The sequence below is a fragment of the Chiloscyllium plagiosum genome, unplaced genomic scaffold, assembly GCF_037043375.1.
Source record: "Chiloscyllium plagiosum isolate Xiang-an unplaced genomic scaffold, Cpla_swu_hap1 HiC_scaffold_31, whole genome shotgun sequence".
NCBI lineage: Eukaryota > Metazoa > Chordata > Chondrichthyes > Orectolobiformes > Hemiscylliidae > Chiloscyllium > Chiloscyllium plagiosum.
The window spans coordinates 36986333-37013803 of record NW_028270169.1 but is presented as its reverse complement, the minus strand read 5'-3'; the positions used below and the strand labels follow the sequence as shown (position 1 = coordinate 37013803).

The 27471-nt window shown below is 40.1% G+C and overlaps 1 protein-coding gene across 7 annotated transcripts in view; it reads left to right on the top strand.

The window, feature by feature from the left end:
- The window catches only part of LOC148141881 (syntaxin-1A), a 259187-nt gene that overhangs the window by 51793 nt on the left and 179923 nt on the right, over window positions 1–27471 (top strand). For all 7 annotated transcript variants that reach the window (XR_015752360.1, XM_043718631.2, XM_087977429.1 and 4 more), the window contains exon 3: window positions 7956–8055. Coding sequence is in view for 6 of the 7 variants with exons in the window: in XM_043718631.2 (XP_043574566.1) it covers window positions 7956–8055 (100 nt within the window). In the remaining variant the exon portion in view is untranslated. The remainder of the gene's footprint in view (window positions 1–7955; window positions 8056–27471) is intronic.

The window sequence follows — 27471 nt, the reverse complement described above, 5'->3', positions numbered from 1 at the left end:
AAAAATACCACACAAACCTGTCTCTCATACTTGATGGTTTAGCGCAAGCTGCTGCTGCAGCTTCTGAGGTCCTGGTACCAGTTCTTTTCATGTTGTAGTTGCATTTGTATTAAGTTTTCCTGATATATTCAGAGTTTTATTTCCTATTGAAGAAATCCAAAGCCTTACACACTGAAGAAATTCTTGTCAGAAAATGCTGCTTTGTGCAGTGCAGAAGACTTACTGAATCTACAGTTTCACTGACACAACATAGTTCAATGTTGGAAGCTTAGATCGAGAGTAAAGCCTCCAATGCACTATCCAATCACATGTTCCTAAGACAGATACACAACTGGCTACTAATTGAAGTTGCCCATCCTCCAACCACTGAATCCACCAAAGTCATGTTTCTGTTTCTTCCCAGTAATCATAAGAATTTTTCAGTTACCAAATCTGCGGAAGGTTTTGCTGAATTATCACAGATCTTTTTCTCGTGTTAGATCCATGCCCAGTAATCATTGAGTTGAGACAACTCAAACATATTCCTGTATCTGAGAAAATCAGGTTTCAGCTTTCTGCTTGGGTATAGTTCACTCTCACTATGGTTCAAAATTTTGCAGCCACTGACCACAACAGTCCACTGTCTCCAGTTTAACCGAATAGGTAGTAACTTTCCCATTTCATTCAACACATTTCTGAAATGTTATCAAAGAGAAATTCTTTGGCCAATTTGTTCCAATCCAACAAGGAAGGAGTTATCGCTTGACCTCGTGCTGAGAAATGAAGTGGATCAAGTGTTTGAGCAGGAACATTTATGTAATTTATGTGATCATCCTTCACAAGATTTTGATTATTAATGGAGAAAAGTAGAATAATCTGAAGTAAAATAGCAGAGTGCCAACTTCTTAGGGATGAGAGGGGATCTAACCAGGGTAAATAGTTCTAGAAATGTACAGCACAGAAACGGAACATTCAGTCCAACTTGTCCATGCTAAACACATATCCTAAATAAATCTAGTCCCATTTGCCAGCATTTGGCCCATATCCATCTAAACCTTTCCCATTCATATACCCATCCAAAAGACTTTTAAATGTTGTAAATGCACAGGCCACCACCACTTCCTCTGGCAGCTCATTCCACACACGATCATCCACTGTGTGAAAAAAGTTGCCTCTTACATCTCTTTTAAATCTCTCCACACTCACTTTAAACCTATGCCCTTTAATTTTGGACACCCCCACTCTGAGGAAAAGATCTTGTCTAATTCCAAAATTAACAGGAATAGCTAACAGAACAAAAGATTTTTTTTAAGGAAGCATTGTTTCATGCATCGACTAGGTTATTTTCAAATAAGGCGAAGGATAACGGAGCTGAGCCTTCTTGGATAATGAGAGAGAGAGAGAAAATATGATACAAAAATACAGGATACATGTCAGGTGAAATTCTTAAAACCAGACCCAATAAAAGATGCTGTGAGGGAATGAAAGCATGGAAATAAGATCAGCAAAGAGCAAATACCAGACTAGAATGGCAGTTAACCTGAAAAAGAACTGAAAGTCATTTACCAGCATTTGAATAGGCAGTACTCCCAAAAGGACAAAAGTGAGGACTGCAGATGCTGGAGATTAGAGTTGAGAGTGTGGTGCTGGAAAAGCAAAGCAGGTCAGGCCACATCCGAGGAGCAGGAGAATCGACGTTTTGGGCTGATGAAGGGCTTTTGCCTGAAACATCGTTTCCCCTGCTCCTCGGATGCTGCCTGATCTGCTGTACTTTTCCAGCAATGCACTCTTGACTCAGTACTCCCAAAAAGGTGGGGTGGGGCCTATTCATGATAATGAGGATGATGTAGGCTTAGGAGGAAGAGGCAAGTGTGGAATTTCTGTTGGTGCTTTCTGTTGGTGTTTACTAAGGAAGAGGATGCTAACAAAGTATTGGTAGAAACAGAGGTGGTGGCAGCAAAAGTTGAAGTGAAAATTGAGAAGGATTTGCTGAAAAGATTGGCTATCTCTAAAAGTGGATAAGATAAATCATTTGTTCCAGAGGGTTTGCATTCCAGGTTGCTAAAATAACTGGGAGCGAACTTAATAGAAGAGCTCACCATAATTTTACAAATTTCCCTAAATATGTGGGAGGACCTAGAGGATTAGAGATTGCAAATACTATTCAAGGAAGCGTCTGAGGACATTTTTAATAACTACAAACTGTCAAGTTAGCACGACTGGTGGATGGTTTTCCAGAAATAATAATCAGAGAGACAGGTACTTGAGAGGTTTGTATAAACTAAACAGTCAATAAGGCATTTGATAAGGTTCCCCACAGTCGGCTATTGGAGAAAATATGGAGGTATGGGATTGATGGTGATTTGTGGTTTGGATCAGAAATTGGCTAGCTGAAAGAAGGCAGAGGATAGTGGTTGATGGAAAATATTCACGCTGGAGTTTAGTTACGAGTGGGGTACCGCAAGGATCTCTTTTGGTCCACTTTTGTTTGTCATTTATATAAATGACCTGGATGAGGGCCGAGTAAATTTGCGGATGACTCTTAGGTCAATAGAGTTGTTGATAGTGACGAAGGATGCCGTAGGCTACAGAGAGACAAAGATGAGCCGCAGAGCTGGACTGAGGGGTGGCAAATGGAGTTTAATGTGGAAAAGAATGAGGTGATTCACTTTGGAAGGAGTAACAGGAATGCAGAGTACTGCGCTAATGGTAAGATTCTTGATAGTGTAGATGAGCAAAGAGATCTCAGTGTCAGGTACACAGATCCTTGACAGTTGCCACCCAGGTTGATAAGGTTGTTAAGAAGGCATGCCATGTATTAGCTTTTATAGGTAGACGGATTGAGTTATGGAACCATGAGGTCATGCTGATGCTGTACAAAATTCTGGAGCGGCCATATTTGGAGTATTGCGTGCAGTTCTCATCACTGCATTTTAAGAAGGATGTGGAAGCTCTGGAAAGGGTTCAGAGGACATTCACTAGGATGTTGCCTGGTAGGGAGGGAAGGTCTTATGAGGAAAGGCTGAGGGACTTGAGACTGTTTTTGTTAGAGAGAAGAAGGTTTAGAGGTGACTTAATTGAGACATATAAGATAATCCGAGGGTTAAATAAGTTGGATAGTGAGAGCCCTTTTTCTTCGGATGGTGATGGCTAGCACAAGGGGACCTAGCTTTAAATTGAGGGGTGATAGATATAGGACAGATATCAGAGATAGTTTCTTTACTCAGAGATTGTTGTAGACTCGCCAACTTTAAGGGCATTTAAATAGTCATTGGATAGGCATATGGACAAGAATGGAATAGTGTAGGTTAGATGGGCTTCAGATTGGTTCCACAGGCCGAAGGCCTGTATTGCGCTGTAATGTTCTATGCTCTATGTTCTAGAGTCAGCAATAAATGACATGTCATGCTTAATCATTTTCATAGAAGTTTTTCATCATATAATGGCGAAGGTTTTTAGATTACATTACAGTGTGGAAACAGGCCCTTCGGCCCAACAAGTCCACACCGACCCACCAAAGCGCAACCCACCCATACCCCTACATTTACCCCTTACCTAACACTACGGGCAATTTTAGCATGGCCAATTCACCTGACCTGCACATCTTTGGACTGTGGGAGGAAACCGGAGCACCCGGAGGAAACCCACGCAGACACGGGGAGAACGTGCAAACTCTACACAGTCAGTCGCCTGAGGCGGGAATTGAACCCGGGTCTCAGGCGCTGTGAGGCAGCAGTGCTAACCACTGTGCCATCGTGCCGCCCCTGATGAAGGCAAAGCCATGGACCTTGTTGATATGAATTTTAGGAAAGCCTTTGAAGAAAAACCATATAGAGTCATAGAGATGTACAGCATGTAGACAGACCCTTTGGTCCAACCCATCCATTCTGACCAGATATCCCAACCCAATCTAGTCCCACCTGCCAGCACCCGACACATATCCCTCCAAACCCTTCCTATACATATACCCATCCAAATGCCTTTTAAATGTTGCAATTGTACCAGCCTCCACCACTTCCTCTGGCAGCTCATTCCATACACGTACCACCATCTGTGTGAAAAAGTTGTTCCATAGGTCTCTTTTATATCTTTCCCCTCTCACCCTAAACCTATGCCCTCTAGTTCTGGACTCACCGACCCTAGGAAAAAGACTTTGTCTATTTATCCTATCCATGCCCCTCATAATTTTGTAAACCTCTATAAGGTCACCCCTCAGCCTCCGACCCTCCAGGGAAAACAGCCCTATCCTGTTCAGCTTCTCTCTATAACTCAAATCCTCCAACCCTGGCAACATCTTTGTATATCTTTTCTGAACCCTTTCAAATTTCACAACATCTTTCTGATAGGAAGGAGACCAGAAGTGCATGCAATATTCCAACAGTGGCCTAACCAATGTCCTGCCAACATGACATCCCAACTCCTGCACTCAATACTCTGACCAATAAAGGAAAGCATTCCAAATGCCTTCTCCACTATCCTATCTACCTGTGACTCCACTTTCAAGGAGCTATGAACCTGCACTCCAAGGTCTCTTTGTTCAGCAACACTCTCTAGGACCTTACCATTAAGTGTATAAGTCCTGCAAAGATTTGCTTTCCCCGTGGGTGGCACAGTGGTTAGCATTGCTGCCTCACAGCGCCAGAGACCCAGGTTCAATTCCTGCCTCAGGCGACTAACTGTGTGGAGTTTGCACATTCTCCCCGTGTCTGTGCGGGTTTTCTCCGGGTGCTCCGGTTTCCTCCCACAGTCCAAAGATGTGCAGGTTAGGTGAACTGGCCAGGCTAAATTGTCCATAGTGTTAGGTGAAGGGGTAAATATAGGGGAATGGGTCTGGGTGGGTTGCGCTTCGGCGGGTTGGTGTGGACTTGTTGGGCTGAAGGGCCTGTTTCCACACTGTAAGTAATCTAATCTAATCTAAATGCAGCACTTTGCATTTATCTGAATTAAACTCCATCTGCCACTCCTCAGCCCACTGGCCCATCTGATCAAGATCCCGTTGTAATCTGAGGTAACCTTCTTCGCTGTCCACTACACCTCCAATTTTGGTGTCAAATCAAAACTGACACTCATGGACTAGGAGAGTCAGTGTCAGCTTGAATGATGAATGGCTTCAGGTTAGAAACCCGGGTGTTGTGGATAATGGTTATTTTTCAAACTGGAGGATGGCAGATAGTCATGTTCACTGTGGGTCAGTGTTAGAAGTTTTGCTTCGTTGTTTGCTTTTTTTTGTAAATGACTTTGATTTTGGAATCCAGAGTAAAATTTCAAAATTTGCAGAATATTCCAAATTTGACATTGTCTGGCTAACAGTGAGAATATACCAATTTACCATAACAGTAAAGGATAAGGTTGCAGAAGGGCCATACAAGTCATAAATGGTGATTAATGCAGAGAAGTGTGAGATGATGGACTTTGACAGAAGGCAATATAGACTACATATAGCTCTCAGAAGTTTTCAAAGGCACACGGGGTTCATGTCCATAGATGTTTAAGAATGGCATGATATATGAGAAGACAGTTAACAAAACTTATGGGACCTTTTTCTTCATAAATAGAGATATTGAGTACAAAAGCAGGTCATTAATGCTGAACATGAATAAATTTTAGGTTAGGCCCCAGCCTAACTTCCAGGTCTGTAATATTACAGTTTAGAAAACACATGAAGGTCCTTGAGAAGTTTCAGAATGGTTCCAGAACTGAAGGGTTTTAGCCAAAGATAAGATTGGAGAAACAAGGGTCATTTTCCAAGGAAAAAGGAGATAGAGAGCAGTTTGCTCAAGATTAATACCCATTTACTGAAGGTAGGCAAAGAAAATCTCTTCTTTGCAATTGGTGGTGGAAAAACTAGGGAACACAAATGTTAAGATTTTGGGCAAGAACTCCAGGGGGAATACAATGAAGAACTTGTGGTCCCTCAAACAGAAGGTAGCAGGCCAAATAGGTTAGGTGGTTCGACCTATGAGACAGTTGCCTTTTTTTATTTAGCTGATGCATAGAGTACAAGAGCAGAGAAGGTATGCTGGAACTGTTTAAAATACTTGTCAGGCCATAATTAGCGTGCTTGATCAGTTCTGGTCACCACCTTATAAGGATGTGATTGCACTAGAGAGGGTACAGAGGAGATTTATCAGGATGCTGCCTGGACTGGAAGGTATGAGCTATGAGTAAAGATTGAAGAGGCTGGGATTGTTTTCTTTGCAGCTGTGGAAGTTGAGAGAGATCCTGAAAGAGGTGTATAAGATTGAGGGATGTAGATAGGGTGGATAGAAAGGCACCTTTCCCAGTAGCAGTGAGTTCAATAACCACACGACCTAAATTTAAGATAAGTAGTGGAAAGTTGAGAGAGGTGAGGGAATTGTTTTCACACAAAGGATGGTGGGAGTCTGGAAGTCACTGCCTGAATGAGTTGTTGAGTCAGAAACTCTTGTCGCATTGAATCAGTTTTTAGATACACACTTGCATTGCTTAGCCTCCAGAACAATGGAGCAAGAGCTGGAAAATGGGATTAATGTTATCGCATTTTTGTTGATGTGATGGGCCAAATGGCTTCCTTCTGTGCTGTAAACAGCTGAGTCTGAGTCTCAAGATCAAAACAGTTCCTTACCTATATCAAGAACACTTTTATGTGGGGTTTTTCAGCACTTCTGTCAGTGAATTTGCTTCTGATTTCTTGAGAGCACCAGGCATTTCCACTGTTAGTAAACAAAAAAGTCAATGTAAATTCACTTACCATCATTTTTAACCAAGTTTTATTAAAGCTTATGTTTGAACTTTAATCTGTGAAGCTAAGTTGTGGAAGTCAGTCCAAAGGATCCTCTGCATACTCTACACACTGAACTGGAATAAAGTAACAGAAGAGTTCAAGCCCCAAACTCTAATCATTGTCAGCATCTCTGCGCAAGGTGCTAAAATGAAATGGTCTGGACTGAGTAGGGACCAACTATTTGCATTGGAAGAAGGATTGAAAAGCAGAGGGCATAAATTGAACCTAACTGATAAAAGAAACAATGACAACATAAACATCTTTCAGTCAAGATTTCTACCTTGGTTAAATGTCAGCAAAAAATTGAATTCCAACAGATCCTCTTCTTTTTTGCATTCCTTTACCCAAGACTACTCCCATGTCTTTAGAAGAACAAAATATAAATGAGGATTGAATGAAAAGTAGATGCCTGAGTTAGCAAAGGGTGCAAAGTTATCAAAAAAACAGGATGTTAGATGACGAGGATTACATTTGGAGAGACTATGCTGATTTGAATATTGAAAAATGTTCATGAACATGGTTTTGGAAAGACAATGGGCAATTAACAAAAGTCATTGTTCAAGTCATAGTACTGTGATCACAGCAAATGGGAAATAAATTTTAGGTTTGTAAACAGACACAAGAAGTGTAAATCTATGGGAATATTGCTGATGTCCATTAAGAATTGCTTAGAATGCATAGATAGTGTTTCTAAACAATTTTAATTTTAGCTCTGAAATTTCAATGTGATGGAAAGAATCGAGAGAGCGATGTTGAGGGTCCAAGTTTCAAATCATTATGCCGAGTGGAATTTTTTTGGGGAATAGTTCAAATTTCATTGGAATTATGAAAGCAAACAAGGTGCTTTACTACACATAATGGCAACCAGTGAGGTGGAATTAAAAGATCAAGAGTGCATTGTTTCAGCTGGGTGAAGATGAGTAATACATAATATTCTAAAAGATCAGTCTAAGTGAGCGGCTTGAATGGAATTATCTATACAACTCCAGGCATACAAACAGGTATGGATTAGAATCCTGTATTGGTGATTTTCTTCTTGATGATTCTGTGATGTCATGGTCCAGTCTGCTCAATTTACTGCACTGTCCTTGTTTACACTGTATTGCATAATGGTAATGTTTTAAATATAAGTCTGCTTTCTTTTATTTTCTGGTTTTAAATGAATAGTGAAAGGAACGTGTTTCAACATGTTTTGATCTCCTGTAATTATCAGGTTGAAGAAATCCGAGGCTTCATAGACAAGATCTCCGAGAACGTGGAAGAGGTTAAACGAAAACACAGTGCAATCCTCGCTGCACCAAACCCAGATGAAAGTAAGAATTTGATTTTTGAGAATTTCTGAGCAGGTCATTGAGGATAGTCACAGCATGAGGTCGCAGAGGGTGATTTCAATGGATCACTCCAGCTGGAGTTAGATCATCGCTTAGTGTGATCGTGCAGGGTGTAGCAGTGACCAATCACTCTACTCGTACTCTGAGGACAGTTAATTCAAGTCTCTAAGACATCATATTGGGTCAAAGAGCAATCTCATTTTTAGGGGTGACCACTCAACACTTGTCGATTTTTGACCACTTACCTTAATTTATCTGGGTAGTCTGAAAAATTGAACAGACTGCAGGAGATTGAGGAGATTGGTGATTGGTAGCCATACACAAAAAATGTCAGCTGTTGCTGTTAGTACAATGTTTGTAGGAATTATAGAAATCTAATCTTCCTACTCTGCAAGCCTATCTATTTCATGCTGACATTTGTGGTTTTGGGACATGCTGAAAGTGTCATTGTTTGTTGCTCCAACCAAGCAATTGCTAACGTACTGAAGAAATACCTCTGCTCCTCTTTGTAATACTCATAGCAGTAAGAAATACGTGTGCTACTTCAGTTAGTTTGGAATTCTTCTGAAAATGGGAGTTTCAACATCCATTAGCATGCAGAGGCTGCAAAACTGGGAGCTAACAGGAATAGGACCTGTTAGCACCAGCCCTGGCAGGAGCAGAAAAAATGAAATGAATGCTAATCAGAAAGGCAGAGTGCCCAATATGGGGAGACTGGGGCAATTTAGAATCTGTGACAAAGGGAAAAGGTTGGGATGAGTCAAGGCCTGTCAAGGGAGGGGGATGGCAATGAATGGAAAAGGGATGGGGTGAATGGATGGCTATGAAGGTGTCATCAAGTGTTGAGTGGGCGGCACGGTGGCACAGTGGTTAGCACTGCTGCCTCACAGCGCCAGAGACCCGGGTTCAATTCCCACCTCAGGCGACTCTCTGTGTGGAGTTTGCACATTCTCCCCATGTCTGCATGGGTTTCCTCCGGGTGCTCCAGTTTCCTCTCACAATCCAAAAATGTGCAGGTTAGGTGAATTGATCATGCTAAATTGCCTATAGTATTAGGTGAAGGGGTAAATGTAGGGGAATGGGTGTGGGTCGGTGTGGACTTGTTGGGCCAAAGGGCCTGTTTCCACACTGTAAGTAATCTAATTAACTGGGAGTCTGAATTTGGTGAGAAGAGGGCAACAATATTTTGGGACAGAGGAGGAAAAAGTAAACTGCTGATTGAGGGCAACTTGGGATGAACACTGGCTTGATTAGATTGGTTAAGAGAGGAGAGTCAGTATGAAGTGGGAAGTTTAAGGAAAGGTCTTCCTTGGTGAAATTGTGGAAAGTTGGATGGATATCTCTGTGAACTAGGTCTGGAGAGAGAAGAGTACTTTGATAAATCTGAGCAGTGAGGGAATGGATATGGGGAACAAATGGGATGGGTTGTTTTGTTGAAATTCCTAAAGTCCTTTTGTTGTCCTAACAATCTAATTGTAAATTATGAAAATGCTTTAAAGTATTTAAACTACATCATTTTAATGTAACCAAAAATACAAAATTTACCATTATCTCATGCATCTGGACAAATTTAGAATTTCATTAACAATTTTATGCCTTCAGTACTTTTGTTTTCATGTATTAGTGTTTTCAGTCCAATAGAACTGAAGGAATATTGTGTCTACTTGCAACTTAAGAGACAAAGTAGTGCAACTACTTGTTTTCACATGTGAGGTTGTGTTTTTGTGGTCTTGTTGATCAGCTTTAGCTGGTTATTAGATTGGTATGTATAATCTGGGCATAGCTTCAGCAGCATCTTCAATATAACAGCATTGAGAAAGGATGGGCCTGAGTAAGGTCAGCACTTCTGTTTACTGCACTGATGTTGCATTAGGCATAAAAAAAACCCTGAAGTTCTGTTTACAGTTGGTGAGATATCATTATCTCCTGCACAAATATTTCTAGGATGAAAAGGATAAAGAGGATGTGCTGTAATCACCACCTGCTGATTCACTGCAGTCGCTGTAGTGAGCTGAAAAAGATGTCGTGTTCGGCTATAGAACAAAGCAGGGCAGCTCCTGCATCCTCAATCTCCTGCAGTGAGACAGCACAGGCTGCACGCAAGGGGAGAGCGGTTAACAACACGTATGAGGACCGGACTGCTGGTGTGAATGGAGATTGCGGCATGAGTGTGGGGGGATGGGTGGCCAGCCGCCTTGCTTCATTCATATTTTCTGCACAAAGCTTTAAAGGCGGTAGACTGCATTAGCAACAGACCCTCTGCAATGTCCAATTAATGAAGCACCTATGAGTTAAGGCTTTTTGGAGTAATTCTGACTGCAATAGTATTGTAATCTGTAATTAAATGCCTTCTGTTAGTGGTTTTGTTGACATCAATCACATTAACCCCTCTGCAGTCCTCCGCTGCAGTGACGTAGAGTCCTGATAGAGCATTGCTTGCCCGTACGCTTGGCTCCATCGAGATTTTGTAAATAAAGTCAAGTACGGTTTGGAGGCTAATGTGACTTCAGAGCAGCAGTTGAATGAGGACAGATGTGAGTTCTCTGCATTGTTATCAATGCATGAAGAATGCAGAGAGATTAAAGGATGCTCCCCACACTGCTCAGTAACTTAACATCAGTGATGGCTGCATATGATATTATGAGACAGAGATGCTGGCAGTAGGTGTACTGTTGTTGGCACAGGTTTTGTGCAACAGGAAGTATCAAAACTGACAACATGAAATGTGGCATTGCAACTCGAGATTGATGCTTCTGTGTAATAGCACCAGAGAGAGGATTTGACAACTTTTTCTAAAAACAAAATCTTCTCTGGATGTGAAGGAAATTTGTTTTTTCAAATTTGTTTTTGAATTCTGGGTTGCCCTTCTTAAACAGTTGCAGTCCTTATGTTAATGGTTTTTCCACAGTGTTGTGATAATCAGGATTTACTTAATTTAATAATTATGTCACAGCCTAAAATCAGGGTGGCATGTGATTTATCAAATTACAGATGGAGATATTCTCGAAATTTTGCTGTCCTTGCCTTCCTCTGTGAGAGAGAAGTCAAGAGTTGAGAAGTGCTACTTGTGCTTACAGACTGGAAGCAAATTTTGATAACATGGTAAATATTGAAACCAAAACCAAAGGTCAATCAAAAAGATTATTCTGAAGATTATTGAGCTTCTTCAGTGTTGTTACAACGATTCAAGTGAGTGATGAGTATTCCATCACATTCCCGGCTTGATCCTTGTTGATGATGGAGACACTTTGAGGGGTCATGAGTTGTGTTATTTGTTCATGAACATCCAACTTCTGCTTGTTCTTCAGCCTGTTGATATGACTGATCCATTTAAACCACTGTTCAATGGTACCCTCTGGAATGTTGGTGACAATGAATTTGGTGATGATGATACTTATTGAAGGTCGGGGACGTAGTTGAGTATTTGGTTGTTGAAATGATCCGTTCATTTCATTGATGATTTGAAACTGTCTGTCACTTGTCTCTCCACATTTGATGTTGTCCATGTATTAATCTCAGTATTTCTGTATTTTGTCATAGTTGATCAAACAAGAGCAACTAATCTTGCCTCCTGCTAGGCATTCAGCTCCCTTATATTTACATCTAAATCAAGAACTTGATGACGTCCAGAACCAAGGTGGCATTTGAAGATTTAAAGAATAAGTTGGATATAGCACTTGGAGCTAAAGAGATCAAAGGATGTGGGGGAAAAGGAGGAGCAGGCTATCAGTTGGATGATCAATCATGGTCTTAATGAATGGTAGAGGAGGGTGGAGGGCCAAATGGCCTACTCCTGCTCCTATGGTTCATATTGACTGCATTGTGTACACAGTCACTTTGTAATATCTGGAGTGAAGTGAATTGACGGGCACTGGTACTTATAATAATGAGGGCTTACATGGCTGTTTTTTTTTACTTAAAGCATTCTCAAATGCTTCAGTCTCAAATGCTTCAGTCTCATATCATGCATTCCCAGCGTCTCTTCATGTGAGTTGAAAATAGAGGTTCCCATGGAGTTTCCTCCTTCTGCTAGTTGCCTGATCCTGCACAAACATTTTTGGTCTCATACCTTGTTATGATCTCTCACAGTGGTTTATCTCTGCTATATCACACTGCTTTTTGTCTGTTATGCAGTTGATTCAATATTATACCAGATTAGTGCCTCAGTGTAGGGAATGTTTGGTGGTGCTTTTACATAATGGAGCCAGAGTGGTCTCCCTGTGACACTGCTAGTAATGGAAGAATGTGTGTTCAGCCAGACCCTGAGATTGTGGATTGTGATAATATACAATTCAGCAACTGTCTGTGATCTACAACACTTCACAGATGCCCAGTTCTAGTCCAGTTGTTGTTTATGACACACTGCATTATGGGAAGAGGTGGTAAACAGTAGAATTTTTTTTCTACTTCTTTTATCATGAAGCCATTTGATTTACAGAGTCCACAGTCAATGGTGGAGATACCCAGGGTCAAGCCCACTCAACTGTATACCACTGTAGCCTTACCAGTGGACATCCTGCCATCTGTGTGGAGTTTGCACATTCTCCCCATGTCTGCGTGGGTTTCCTCCGGGTGCTCCGGTTTCCTCCCACAATCCAAAAATGTGCAGGTTAGGTGAATTAGCCTGGCTAAACTGCCCGTAGTGTTAGGTGTAGGGGTAAATGTAGGGGAATGGGTCTGGGTGGGTTGCGCTTTGGTGGGTCGGTGTGCACTTGTTGGGCCGAAGGACCTGTTTCCACACTGTAAGTAATCTAGTAATCTAATCATTGAGACATATCCGTTGATGTTACTGGAGAGTTTGGGGATGTTAACTGATAGTTATGATTCTGTGAATATAAATTTATAAGGGTGTGGTTTGGTTTTTCTGTAAGACATCTCTTAAAGTACAGACCCCTGTCCTCAGATGTTAGGAAGACTTTTCATCGTCAACTAGTCTGTCCTAAGTTGATTGTTGCTGAAAGGTCCACCCAATATTTTCCTCATTAAGCATTATAATAACACACATGCAGTTTTCAACTCTAGCTTGCTAAACCATGTCAGTGGGTACATGGACTCAACTACATGGTCATACATAGTGTTTGCTTCTTTTCCTGAAGGACATTGGTAAACAGTTGGATTCTTATGAGAATCTAGCAATTTGTTTGCTTACCTTTCACAATGTCAATCCACAAGTGACCATATTTATTGAATTTGATTTCAATTTGTTATTCCAGATATTGAACTTGTTTGTTCATTCAGTACCATAAGATCTACAGTACAGGACCCAACTGGGTGATGCTTAGTAGAAAGTCAGAAGTAAGTGTTGTGTGGGGAGATTAGGAACCAGCAATTGTAGACAATGCAAAACTAGAATCCATGTTTCAGACAATTCTGCAATTCGGCAACAAGAAGACAGACATTCACAAATTGAAAAAGTGAATGCATGTCAGAGATGGGGGAGGGAGAATGTGGATAGTTGGTGGTGGGGTGGAAATGTGTCTGGGTTGGAGGTGAAATCACCCAGACTTAAATGAAATAAATGTTGGACTGATATTAAACTGCATGAGATACATCACAATGAGAGGATAACCCATCTCTGATAGACTTAGATTTCAATTCTCCCTGAACATTCTGCTCAATCAATCGATGGCAAGATGTTACTTTGTAAAATAAATTTATTTGGTGAAAGGTGAGGCCAGAGTCATGTTTCTTGAAATGATCAGAATTGTAAATTACTTTGTAAATTAGATTTTCAATTGAACAAGTTATTTTTGTGTGAAAAGTAATGCAATATCTGTCAGTTATTTGACAAACCCTAACACTGATTTATATCAGTATGTATTTTATGTCACTGATAATGGCTTTGTTGACAAACTGATTGCAGCTGTCATCCATCATCAGTCCTGACTGGGCTACAGCAAGAACTCTTGGGTCTTGCTCTGCTCTGTCAGAACTGCTCACTACTCCAAGATCATCCTGCAAAGCCATGATAACCCCTGCCATCATCTTCTAAAATGCCGTAAACTTGGTTCCTTAAACTCCTCTGCCTATTCCATCCTTATATCTATAATAAATACAGCAGCTTATGAATCTCTTTGCCACAAATAATGCATTCTGTTATCTTAACTATTCTGGTTCCCTATGTTCACCATCCCCTTCCTCAGATCCTGAAACTGCACCTTTATCCACTTTTTCTTCCATAAGCTCTCATATCATTTACTATCTCATTTTCATCTATCAGAACCTGTTCCTTATAAATCCCTGTCCATCAGCTTCATGTTTCACTTTTCTGACATTTAGTAAACTCTTCCCTTTCTCTTTCTCAACATCACACCCACTGAAAAAACTCACCCTTCACCCCTCTTTTCTTAAAATCCAAGGTCTCATACAGCACGGAAGCAGACCCTTCAGTCCAATCAGTCTTTGCCAAACATAATCCCAAACTAAGCTAGTCACACTTATTTGCTCCTGGCCCATACCCCTCCAAACCTTTCCTATTCTCTAACTCCTCAAAAGTCCCTTATTTCACAGTTCTTCAACTTCTTCAAACAGATTTCTACTTTTGTGAGACAAAGAAATGTCTTCTGGTGATAAGAGTCAATGTGATGCAGTTTTCCTGTGGCTCATGTCTTCACTGCAGAAATACCCCCTTCCAAATCTCAATATTTCCTGGGGCTCTCGTGTGAGAGCCTTTCATCTTACAATCCTTTCATCTTACAATCAGGAGTTTGCACACTATGCTGTAATATCTAAGCATATGCTCATGCAACAATAGAGATAAACTATTTTGGCTAGTTATGGTGTCTGAGACTCAGCCTAAAATCTTTCAGAAGGGAAGTTAGGAATCACTCCCAGATGGGAAGGGTTGTAGAACTTTATTTCACAAGTAGCGGTTTATGCAAGAACAATTGCGAATGTTAAACCTAAGATTTTGGATTCATATTTAACCAAAGGTATTAAGTTAATGGGGTAAGGGAACCAAAACCTCATCAAAGAGGTAGTTTTCAGCTGGAATAGCTCACAGATCTGCTGCTATTCTTATGTTCCCAGGAATCACCTTGTGATCTGAATGGAATGTTTTGATTTTGATGCATTCTGTCAATTTTGCTACTCCAATCTTTCATTAGGCAGATGAGAGTAGTGCAATTTATAGTGACTTGATTTTACAGAGAGCAAGTGGACAGTTGTAATCAAAACTCACTTGTTTCACTTAACTATAAATCCCTAGTTATTCTTCAACATGTGAGTGGTGAAAATATAGAGTTTGTCACCAAGTGAAATGGTTGAAATAAATAACACCAGTTCACTCAAAGGAAAATAGGTAAGTGCATGAGGGATAAAAGGAATTTGGAGGATAAGTTGATCACATTAAATGAGGTAATTTGAATGGGAGGAGTCTCATTTGGACTATAAGCACCTATGTAGACCAATTGAGCCAAACGGCTTGCTTCTATGTTGTAAATTCAATTTAATTCAATTTAATAATAGAGTCGCAGAGATGCACAGCACAGCAACAGACCCTTCAGTTGAACTCATCCATGCAACTAGATATTCTAAATTAATCAAGTCCCATTTGCCAGCATTTGGCCCATATCCCTTTAAATCTTTCCTATTCATGTACCCAGCCTTTTAAATGTTGTAATTGTACAAGCCTCCAAGACTTCCTCTGGCAGCTCATTTCACACATGCACCACCATCTGCGTGAAAAAGTTACTGCTTAGGTCCCTTTGAAATCTTTTCCATATCACCTTAAACCTTATGCCCTGTATTTTTGGATTTCCCTATGCAGGGAAAAAGACCTTGGCTATTCACCCGATCCATGCTCCTCATGATTTTACAAACGATAAGGTCACTCCTCAGCCTCTGACGCTCCAGGGAAAGTAGCCCCAGCCTATTCAGTCGTCCCCTATAGCTCAAACCCTCCAACCCTGGCAACATCCTTGTAAATCTTTTCTGAGCCCTTTCAAGCTTCACCACATCACCAGAACTGAATGCTGTATTCCAAAAGTGGTAAATCATAGAGCCCTGTCCATATTGCAATTTGACTATTCTGTAGAATAATCTAACAGCTTTGAAAGATACCAATGATTACATGGGTTTTTAAGTAAAGTGTGTAAAGCATTCTAGCTTTTACCTCCACACACATCCCAGTTACTAATACCAATTGAGGATGTTTCTCTTATATTACTTCTGACCATTGTCCTGCCTTCAGTGACTTGCTGTTGAAAGTCTACCTGCCAACAGCCCCTGCCACCAAGATCTTTCTCCACCCCCAACCTGGCCAAGTTAACTGGGAGTAAATTCTCAACAGACATGATGAGCTGTGCTCCAATAAAAGAATCATTATAACATTAATAGATGGGGGTGTTTGCAGGAAATCTAAAACAAGATAACTAATTAATTATCACTGATTCTCCAGTAAGTATATTTTCAATGCAAGCTCATTAATACGCAAACATTCCTCTTTCTCTGACTACATTGTATGCTCTTCCTTTAAAATGAAACTTTTAAATATGAATCTTTCCCATGAACTGAAATGGTGAAAAGACCTGAAATATGATGTTTTCATAGTGAGAAGGCACAGCACAGAGCAAGAGTTAGTTTCATCAGGAGAATTTTATTATTCACCTTTGATAACGTCGAGGCGATAACAGCATTCTGTTGGAACAAGATAATCACTTCCTTCTGAAGCCTAGATGGGGTTAGCTGCAATTAATAAGTACTAAGAGGAATATGAAAGGTACCGATATTAGACACTTCACAAAAATGGAGCAATGAGAAAAGAAAAATAGCTTGATAGTGACTAATTAAGTCAAAGAATGGGACATTAGGATAGATGAGAAAAACCATACACAAAGAGGCCAACCTGTGAAGGAGAAAGAAACAGAAAGACTTACAAAGTTCTTATTAGTGAGAGACAACTGATGAGATGAGGCAAGACAATGGGTGAGATTGAGAAGATGTGACCTTTATTATAACCTCAGCTGATGTGGGAATTGATGTTGTTGGCATCACTCTGCATTGTAAACTAGCTGTCCAGATAACTGACCCCCAAAGGCCTGCTGCCTGCCAACAGCTACATGGTCATTAGTTGAATAGCTTGGATCTGAATAGCTTGCAGCTGAATAGCTTGGAGGTGTAAATGGTTTGGCAGAAATCATCAGATCCCTGGAGGAGAAGGAGCTGTTTCAGCTCTGCAGTAAAACAGCATCTCAAGCTCGAAGGTAACCAGTTTATTTCTCTTTTCCAATAGCTACAAACAGTGACTTTTAATTAAAGCAAAGACCTTTATAAATGTGAACCAGTCACCCTGTGCCTCTTGCAAATAAATGAAACAATTGGGAGAAGAAAGCTTGAAGAGCAACGTACTGATCAGCACAAAAATCATCCAGTGAAGCCTGTGGGCAGGGACCAGTGAACCACCCTCCCAGTTTACTCCTCCACCCATTAAATCCTCATATTCTGTATACAGAACAACCTCAGTTATCTGAACATCAATTATCTGAACTTCTGATTATCTGAACAAGATCTCAAGAAGCTGTAAAAATGTTATCTGTTATCCGAACAATCAGGTGAAAGGACTACAGATGCTGGAAATTAGAGTTGAGAGTGTGATGCTGAAAAAGTACAGCAGGTCAGGCAGCATCTGAGGAGCAGGAAAATTGACGTTTTGGGTAATGAACAATCAGTTATCCGAACAACACACTCCCTACCCATCTCGTTCGGATAATCGAGGTTGTTCTGTATATGTATAGAGTGGAAGTTTATACAAGGGTTAGTGTTTTCACTTGAGTTATATGTTAGCGGTTAATAATTGTTTATTTGTAGCTAGAATCTATTTATTTATTTATCTGTTTATCCTCTCTCTCACATGAGTGACAGAAGACACTCCGCCTGACTGCCCTTGTGAAACTGGAATTGATTTGTATGCCTGTCACCACTTCTGATGACTCTTCAAAGCATTTCTATATAGGTTCCAGATTAGTAACATGAGATGTTTGGGTACACCAAAGTTTATAAGTGTCTTCCATGGAGCATCAAGCTGGATAGTGTTGAAAGCTTTGGCACAGTGTCTGAGCAGATGAGCCAAAGCAGGGCTTCCTGCTCATTTTCACGTTTTTCCATGAGATTTCTGAGCACAATTGTGCACTCAGTTATACCCTTTCCAGGAAAGAAGCCAAGATGCTCCGCTGCCACTTCTCTGTTCACATTGGGGATAAGCCTCTGACTGATGATGTCAAGTAATATTTAAGATGTATGGCGGAAGGAACTTAGCATACAATGTTTAGGATTGTCATATGTGCCTTCTTTGGACATTGTGTCTTTGACCTAGACCACCGCAAAGCCTTTCATCTGTTGATCTTATCATTGATCTCTTTCATTGCAGCCAGTACTTTTTGCCTTCCTACTTTAGCCCTGTCATTGGTATCTGATCTTGTTTTCTACTCCTCACAACTTTTCTCTCATTTTTCAGTACCTCAGATATCAGTTCTTCCTTAACTTCCAAGCATTGCTTATCCCCCTGTTTCTTCTTCAGAGTGTTTCCTGAAGTATTTTTTTCCATCTCTGTCTGACTTAGCAAGTGGCCATTTTCACCTCATCCACATTTCTGGGGCTTAAAACATTCTTTCCTAGTGTGGCTAAATACCCTTCGTAAAGCAAGTGTGGACTAAGTGCAATCAACTCAGTAGAGTTAATGGTTCTTGATTAGTTCGAAAGCAACAAGTTGTTTGTACTGAAAATGTCTTGCATTATATATTGTGGCTTCCATTGTATTTACATGATGTGGAGGTGCCGGTGTTGGACTGAGGTAGACAAAGTTAAAAGTCACACAACATCAGGTTATAGTCCAACAGGTTTATTTGAAAGTACAAGCTTTCAAAGCACTGCTCCTTCTTCAGGTTAGCTTGTGGGACAGGATTATAGGACACAGAATTTTTGGTAAAAGATCAAAGTGTCACACAACTAATGCGATATATTGATCAAAGCTAGATTGCTGTTAAGTCTTTAATCACTTAGAATAGAGATGTCAGTTTTGATGGATTAATATGGAATTTCCTGAATTTCTTTCAAGTCACAGTCCTGAGATAACTTAAGGCTTTATTTTTTTTAAAAAGTGACATCTCAGCTCAGATAATCTGTATTTGTTCAATACATTGCATCAGTTGTATGACACTTTGATCTTTTATCATAAATTCTGTTTCCTATGAACCTGCCCCACTAGTTAGCTGATGAAGGAGTAGCACTCCAAAAGCTTGCACTTCCAAATAAACCTGTTGGGCTGTAACCTGGTGTTGTGTGGTTTTTAACACAGGATTTACAGGCAATGAAATACATTACAAGTGTAGTCATTGTTGAATTTAGGAAATACAGCAGCTAATTTGCCTACAACAAGCTTCCACATTTCACAATGTGATAATGACCAGATAATCAGATTTTGTCATTTTGAATGGGAGCTAAATGGATAAGTTTCCTGCTCTTTTCAAATGGCACCTAGGATTTTTTGACCATCTGACTGTGGACAGGGCCGCAGTTTGACAACTCATTATACCCTCAATTCTATGTTAGAGTGTGACCTTTGATTTTTGTGCTCAAGTCCAAAAGTGGGTCTTATACCTACAGCACCAGACTCAAAGGTGAGAATATAACCATTATGTAGTCTTAGAGTGAGACTATAAATGGAACCATGCTTAAGGCAATGTCCATGGTCTAAAATGACTGGCATTTGCCTATTAAATGTGAATTACTGTAATTGGGCATTGGAAGCATCAATTTTAACATAACTGCGTATTTAACATGAATGATAAAATAGAAGTGAATGAGGTAGTGCTGGAGATGTGCAGGAGACTGATGGTGATTTTGGCTAAGTATCTGGAAGGATCAGTTACAGTAGCTGCTTAGTGTGAATGTAACTGAACAGGAGGACACGTATGTTAATATTCCTGGGTATCAGTATGACTGAATTAAAGTCACAGGGTAGTTTTTTAAATATAAGTTAGCCTATTTTAAAATTCAGGTATTTTCAGTATTATTATAACTGCACAGATCTTGAAAATAAAGAAATCAAGAGGGGATGGAATAAAACCAAATGTGAAGTCACCAAAAGGATAAATTTAACACAGTTCAGAATCTGCTTATTTTGTTGGCAGAAGTTAGTTCTGGCCTGGCAGAGTTCCCAGTCTAGGTTGGCAAATGCAGCTTTCATCTTTTGATATATTACTGCTGATGCTGACTGCGACCCGTTAATGTGGATGTTTGAGTATGATTGTGGATGTATGTTTTGTGTTCTCTAGTTAATGCTTTATTAACGTTCATTAATATGCTGGCACACATACCACAACTTGCTCATACAGCAGGTAACATGTTCCAATTGCAGCAGGGACACCTCTTGCCCACCCAGCTCCGAGGCCACACCAAATGTTTTGCAGAGTGTTGTGAATTGGTAACAAGACTCCTGTCAATGCACTGCTAAAGCACAGGGATGCAGTGTACTGTTGCTGGAAATCTCTGCCCTCTGTGATGTCTTTTTATAGTGAGGAATGTTGTATTATGGGCATGAATTTCAGGCCAACTGGACCTGTATGTTGAAGATATTTACATAATATCATAGCATGTGATGTCCTGGTATAAAGGTACAGTTACACACTCTCTCTATGCAGTGAAGTCAGTGCAGTGTCTTCAGCTATGAAGTCAATATGAGGTAGCTGTGTGTGCGTAATGTACAGCAATATCAGAAGACATAAAGGCAAGACTATTGCACATGTTTATAACATTATAGCCATGCAAATAGTGTTGTTAATAAACTTCAAGACATCTGTCTCAACATGAACTTGAATCTCTCTAATTTATGCTATTCAGACGATCACCACTACATTCATGTCTATTGAGGTAAAAGTGAGTATAAAGCTCCCTTACTTTTCTTTGAAATTGTGGCATGGAATTCTTTTACATTCACCGGTAGATGCAGCTGGGCTTTGACTAAATAATGCATGCACTCCCTCATAGCTGCATTGGGATGTCAGCTCAAGCTTTTTTGCTTCAGGTCTGTCAAGTGAGAGCTAAACCCCTAAGTTTCTGTGTGACATGATTGACATTGGCACTGATTTTCTGTCCTTCAAAATTGCCATTCATATCCTCTCCTTCACTCTGACGTACAGATCCAGTCCTATTCTAAGTCTTCTTAAAATCACTGCTGTCCTCAATGTCTTACGCTGGTGTTTAGTTTATCATGGACTCAAGCCAGAGACCTGTACGCTGAGCAGTAATAGAGAGTGGGAGGAAGGATTAATGGGGGCTTCATGCTCAATTGAGAAGGTGAAATGTTGCATGATCAGGAATAGAGAGAGAGGGGTGACTGTAGTCAGCAAGAGTTGGAAAACGAGATGTTAGGCATGGTCTTCTAGTGACAGCAACCAGTGTACACAGTGTGCAGTTAAATGTCAAACGTTTAGTGAAACAGTTGGGGATTTTAGTTTGAGGCCATAGAGCAGTGAAAATAAATCAGTCTAAAATGATAGCTGAAGAGCAGAGAGACAGAAGAAGAGGGAAGTTTAATTATAGATGGAATGGGTGTGGGAGAATAGGAAAAAGGCCCATTAGGAGATGTTAGTGAAGACGTGGACCCAGGAGCTGTTAGATCAACAGACTGTTGGCTAAGATGTTAATAGCGTTTGATGAAATCTAGTGGATTTATGAAACAAGAATTGGAGTGGAGCTTCAATTAGAAATTGACTAAGGTTGATTCAGATAGCTTCAAGGACAAACAGTGGAAACTAGCATATCCAGTAAAGAGTTTTGAAAGATGAGGTCACCTTTCAGCCTCTCGAGTATATTCAACATTTAATTGTAGCCATTCTGTACATTAATTCCTTTACCTGCCTTTGTCCTGCACACTTTGATTTTGCTCGTTAGGATATCAAGCAGTCTTAGTTTTGACATTTTCAATTGATTTAACCTCAATAGATTTTGGAGATGATGGGCAGAAAGGCAATGGTGGAAGTATTGGGTATGAATTTGATTGGATGAGTGATTTTTTTTTTTAATACTGTTAAACCTCCACTCCTGAGTTTGGATTCATGACAGACTGGTTGAGAAGACAAGGCCAAGACTGCCTTCAAGCTTCTTTATAACACTTTATTACATAGTAAGTCTAAACTCTACTCTATATGACAATGAGATTTACTAATCTCTAATCGTCCAATACATTATTGAAAGACAATTCCATAAATACTATTTGGTCTACTCTAGATGCTTTTCTGTAAAAGTTTCTTTCTCCTATTCTTTAACTCCACCCCACACTGCGCTATTTATTCCCAGTGAGGAGTCGTCCTGTCACAGCATTGCAAGATTGCTTCAGAGACTTAGAGCTCTTAAACAACTGGTGAGGAGTTCCTGCTTTCCACTATCCTTTGTGTGAGGAAATGTTGTCTGTCACAATACTGGTTCTTTTTACAAAGTTACTATGGCCTTGAATTTTTTTCAGAGAAGTTCTAATGACCCAAGGTTCCAACTAGGCTGGGTTTGAAAGTTTTATTGGGGCCCTTTTGTTTAACCTAACAGATAATACTTCCAACCTAAGACTTTCATGTCTTAAAATAAACTGATATAATCAAAGGGGAGTTGCCAGCTAGCTGCAGTAGCTAGCCTTCATTTAGATAAGCGTTTTTAAAAATTCAGTTCAGAACTTTAGTGAGTTCAGTGGCAGCTGTGTGTGGAAAAGCTACAGGATTTTCTCTCTCTCCTTCTGCCCTTCTGACTTCGCAAACTATAAGCTGTCTGTGTCATTTTTACTTTTTATGCTAAGGGATGTGTGTAATGGAACGGTTGCATGTATTTTCGGAACAGCATCATTAAGTCAGGTTTCGATAGAATAAATGATCCGGTATTCTATTTTCTGTTCTTCATGTTTCATTCCGTAATTTTGTAAATAAATTCTGTTTGTTTAAAACTTGGCAGTCAAACCAGCTAATTTAGTCCAAGAATATTCACTATACACTTACCCAAAACAAAAAACAAAGTTACGGTCTGGGCTACCTGCTTAAAAATGTTTTGAGGGGCCTGGCCTAGTACATAACATGTCTGATAGCACTGTTGAATGGTTGAGCTCTAATTATATGTCCTTGGTCTACACATACTGATAGTTTTTTCTCTATCGGTACCAACACTAGCTTTGATTAACTTAAGTTTGTCAACTGGGTTACCTTTTAATCTTTTATATTCAAGGCAAACAAGTCCCTGCAAACTGTCTTCATAATGTAACACTTATAGTCCCAACATGATTCCAGTGAAATTAATTCAAGAAACCAGTTGTAATGAGGCTTGAAATTTGTAATGAAATTTGAACCCCTCCCCATTCAGATTTTTACTTTTTGTTACAATTTTGAATTTTTGTGGAATTGTTTTCTATCAATAAAAGCAACTTTTCACATGAACTCTGGTAGCTGTGTTTTTATTATTTTTCTACTGTTCAGATCAAACTGTGAACATTAATGGTGATCTGAATTGAATTAATGAGTTTTGCAATTAACAGTTTTGCCCTATGAATGGCTGGAACGAAGCATTAAACATGAGGTTTTTCTGAGTCAATAATATATTTTCACCTACATGGTGCTGCTGACTATATCCTAGAAAGGATATTCAAATACTTCCTTCAGGAGAGTGGAACAATTGCTATTTGAATTGGTGAAGCCATTGACAATTCAGTAGCCACTATCTGAATTGGTCTACATGGTTGGTCTGGTCTGGCCTGGGAGTCCTTTTGGCTGATTTGGTGACTGTTTTTGACAACATTGGATTGGGTCTCCTTGTGGCAGCTTCAGTCAGTCTGTGACTCCATGCAATGTTTTCATCAGCATCGTGGTGGATCTGACCCAGAATTCCAACAGAAGGGGGCAGTGAACAAGGTCCTCGCACCCAACGCCATGAAATGAACTGTGTAGACTGTGTGTCAAATTACTGTTTTCTCATTATTAGATTATGGTAGCAACACTGTTATTCTGAACTTTTCATTTCTTTATTTTTCTAATTTATTACCGCAATTTTATACTTTTGAATTTCTGTCATGGTGGTCTTTTTATTTCTTTATTTTTTCTAATCGTTTTTCCAAAGAGTTTGTTCTCGAGAATCTGTACCGAGGTGCCTATGTACCGCAAATGACAACTTGTAAATTTTTCACTGTGCCAATATGACAATAAAGCTACTTCAAATAAAGACAACTCATTGGAGTGACAGCTTGCACAGTTTATGAACTATAAGATTTCCACACTATTTCTGTGGAAACATTAGTGATCAGTGCAGGGAAGAGAGAATAAGGAGAGATTGAAGGATGAAGGTATATAGCACAGTTTTGAGATGCTTTTGAAAGGCTTTTGCGGTGCTCACATTGAAGGCAAAACCAGGGAGTTCCAGTGGTGTAGTAAGTCAGCACTGTGGCAGGATTGAAAGAGCAGTTAAGAATGAATGGCCTGGTTTCAGAGTTACTGAAGGTCCTTTCAAGTTGGAAGAGGTTGGAAAGTTATACTGAGTCTAAGAGGCATGGTTGAATTAGGAATGTTACTTTCAAGTACAATCACTGGAGTAAAAAAGGAGCTAGTGGAACTTTGTGTGGGCAGTGGTAATGTAGGTGAGAGATTTGGTGCAAGTCATGTCACAGTTTCTCCATCTCATTGTAATTTGTGGATAAGTGATTGGAAGAGGTCAGTTAGAAGAGGGCTAGAAAAATTAGAACCAAAAATTCTGGAAATACTCAACAGATCTGACAGCATCTGTGGCAAGAAAGAACAAAGTAATGAGTGAATGACCTTTCATCAGATCTGGGAAAAAATTTAAATGTAAGGCTTTCAGCACATGAAAGGGGTGGATATTTGAGGAAAATAAAGCAAGGGGAAAGGCCTATGATAGGCTGGGGGGCAGGAGAGCTTAAAAAGCAACAAGTTTTCATGTGCAAACCCAAAGGAAACGGTGACAGAGAAGCCCAAAGGAGGATCTTGAAGAGCAACCATTCAAAAGCTAAGGAAAAAGAGGGAATAAAAAGAGATTATTTTTAAAAATTCAAATCAGCAAAGAAAAATGGAACAAAATGGGTCAGGGTTATGATCAAAGATTGTTGAACTCAATGTTGAGTCCAGAAGGCTGTTAAGTTCCCAACTAAAAGATGCCATTTTCTCAAACATACATTGAGCTTTGTTAGAAAACTATTGTAGGTCAAGGACGGAAAAGGTTGGAGAATGAGCAAGTTGGAGATTTAGAATTTCTGGATCATATTTGCAAATTGGCTGGAGTGAAATATTTCTGTCTCCATGAATGTTACCAAAATTGCTGAGTGTTTCCAGCCTTTGCCACTGCTTTTGTACTCAGAGTTAAGCCTGTGTGGACAGGAATGGAGACTGCAGGGAGGGTGAGTCAACTGACCGCAGCACAGCAATGGAGGGAGCTATTCAAGTGGGGGAAGAGAAGGGAAATGTCTTCATAATTGGGGACAGTATAGTTAGGGACATAGACATTGCTCTCTGTGACTAGGATCAAGAATCCCGAATATTGTATTGCCTGCATGGTGCTGGAGTTCGGGATATCTCATCTGGGCTGCAGAGGAACTTGGGAATAGGAGGGTAAAGATCCAGTGGTCATGATCCACATATGTAACAACAACATAGAGGTTCTGCTAAGGGAGTAAGAACAGCTAGGAGCTAAATTAAAAAGCAGAGCCAAAAAAGTAATACTATCTGGATTACTACCTGAGCCACGAGCTGATTGGCACGAAGTCAACAAGATTAAGTGGGTAAATGTGTGGCTCAAAATTCATGCGGGAGAAATGGGTTTGAATTCATGGGACATTGGCACCAGTACTGGGGAAGAAGGGATCCAATCCGATGGGATGGTCTTCGTCTGAACGTGCTGGGACCAGAGTCCGAGTGAATCACATAACTAGGATTGTAGACAGGGCTTTAAAATAAATAAGGTGATCATGTGGTTCAGTTATAGAGGAAAATTTTTTAAAAACTTAAAGGAAGAGGTAAGGGTGCAGGTTAGCGATGTGATGGATGGTTACAGACCATAACGGTGAGGAACAGAACAGTGAATATTGTTATGCACTAAGAGGTTATCAAAAAAGTAGGGAATTTTAACAGTGGAACAAATTTCAAAGCTTTGTATGTAAATGCACGAAGCATTCAAAACAAAATTAAGTTAATCGCGCAAAAAGAAACAGAAGGCTACAATTTGGTAGTGATTACCGAAACATGGTTACAAGGAAACCAGATCTAGGAATTGAATATCCAGGGGTATTCAGCATTTTGAAAAGATAGACTGAAAGGAAAAGGTGGTGGTGTGGCCTTGTTGATGAAGGAAGGGATCAGTGCTATAATGAGAAATGACATAAACACGGGAGACCAAGATGTGGTGACCCAAGATGGAGGACAGGAAAAGATTGTGGCTGTAAGAGCTGCATCTTTTTGAGGTATTTTCAGTGATGGAAACCTTCCATCACCAGAAGCAGCAATTACTGTTTTATATGCTGTTCCATTGTTTTGAAACTTTGGGGAAAAAAGATCAAAACAATGGCTCTTTTAAAAGGAGGAAGACACAAAAGGCATCAACCACATGGTCAGTTAGGGAGAAAGAGAAAGAAACCTACACTGCTAAATTCCACAGCAGTAAATCTGCACAGTCACTGCCTTTGCTGTTTGAGCTCATGTATCTGTGGACATCGGAGTGGCTCCGGGAATAGTTAACAAACAGAGAAATTCACAGCTGACCTTGGAGGAACCATTGTGGGTGAGCTCACAGCACAGGAGCAGATAAGTGCATAGTTTTTTAACATGTAACCTTGCTGTAAGTCTATAGCAATGAGTAGAGCGGGTTCTTTCTTAATTGTATGTTTTATTGAGATCTGTCACTTGATTAAATTTTAAAAGTATAAACCATAAGTACTAAGTTAGCCGGGAGTACTCTTTGTTTACAGCAAAAAGATGGCGCTATTTTGTGGCTCTGTAGATTGTGAAGGAGCAAAGATGGCCTTTAGTGGAGTGATATGCTCTTCCTCATAGATGTGGTAGATTAAGGAGAGGTTCCATGTTACTCAGGATTATGTCTGCAGGAAGTGTCTTTAGTTGTGAATCCTATCAGATCACATGGATTGGTTGGAATGTCAGTTAGAGGCAATGAGGAATTTACAAGAGCGAGGGGGTGTGATGGATGGCAGCAATAGGAAGGGAGAAAAGCCGCAGATATAGTCAGATAGATGGGTTAACTCCAGGAAAGGTAAGAGGAGTATGCAGGTAGTGTGGGAGCCTTCTGTGGCTATCCCCATTTCAAGCAAGTATGCTGTTTTGGAAAATATAAGAGGTGATGGACTCTGAGGAATGTAGCACGAACAGCCAAGTTGCTGGTATCGAGTCTGGCTGTAATGTAATTAGAGGTACA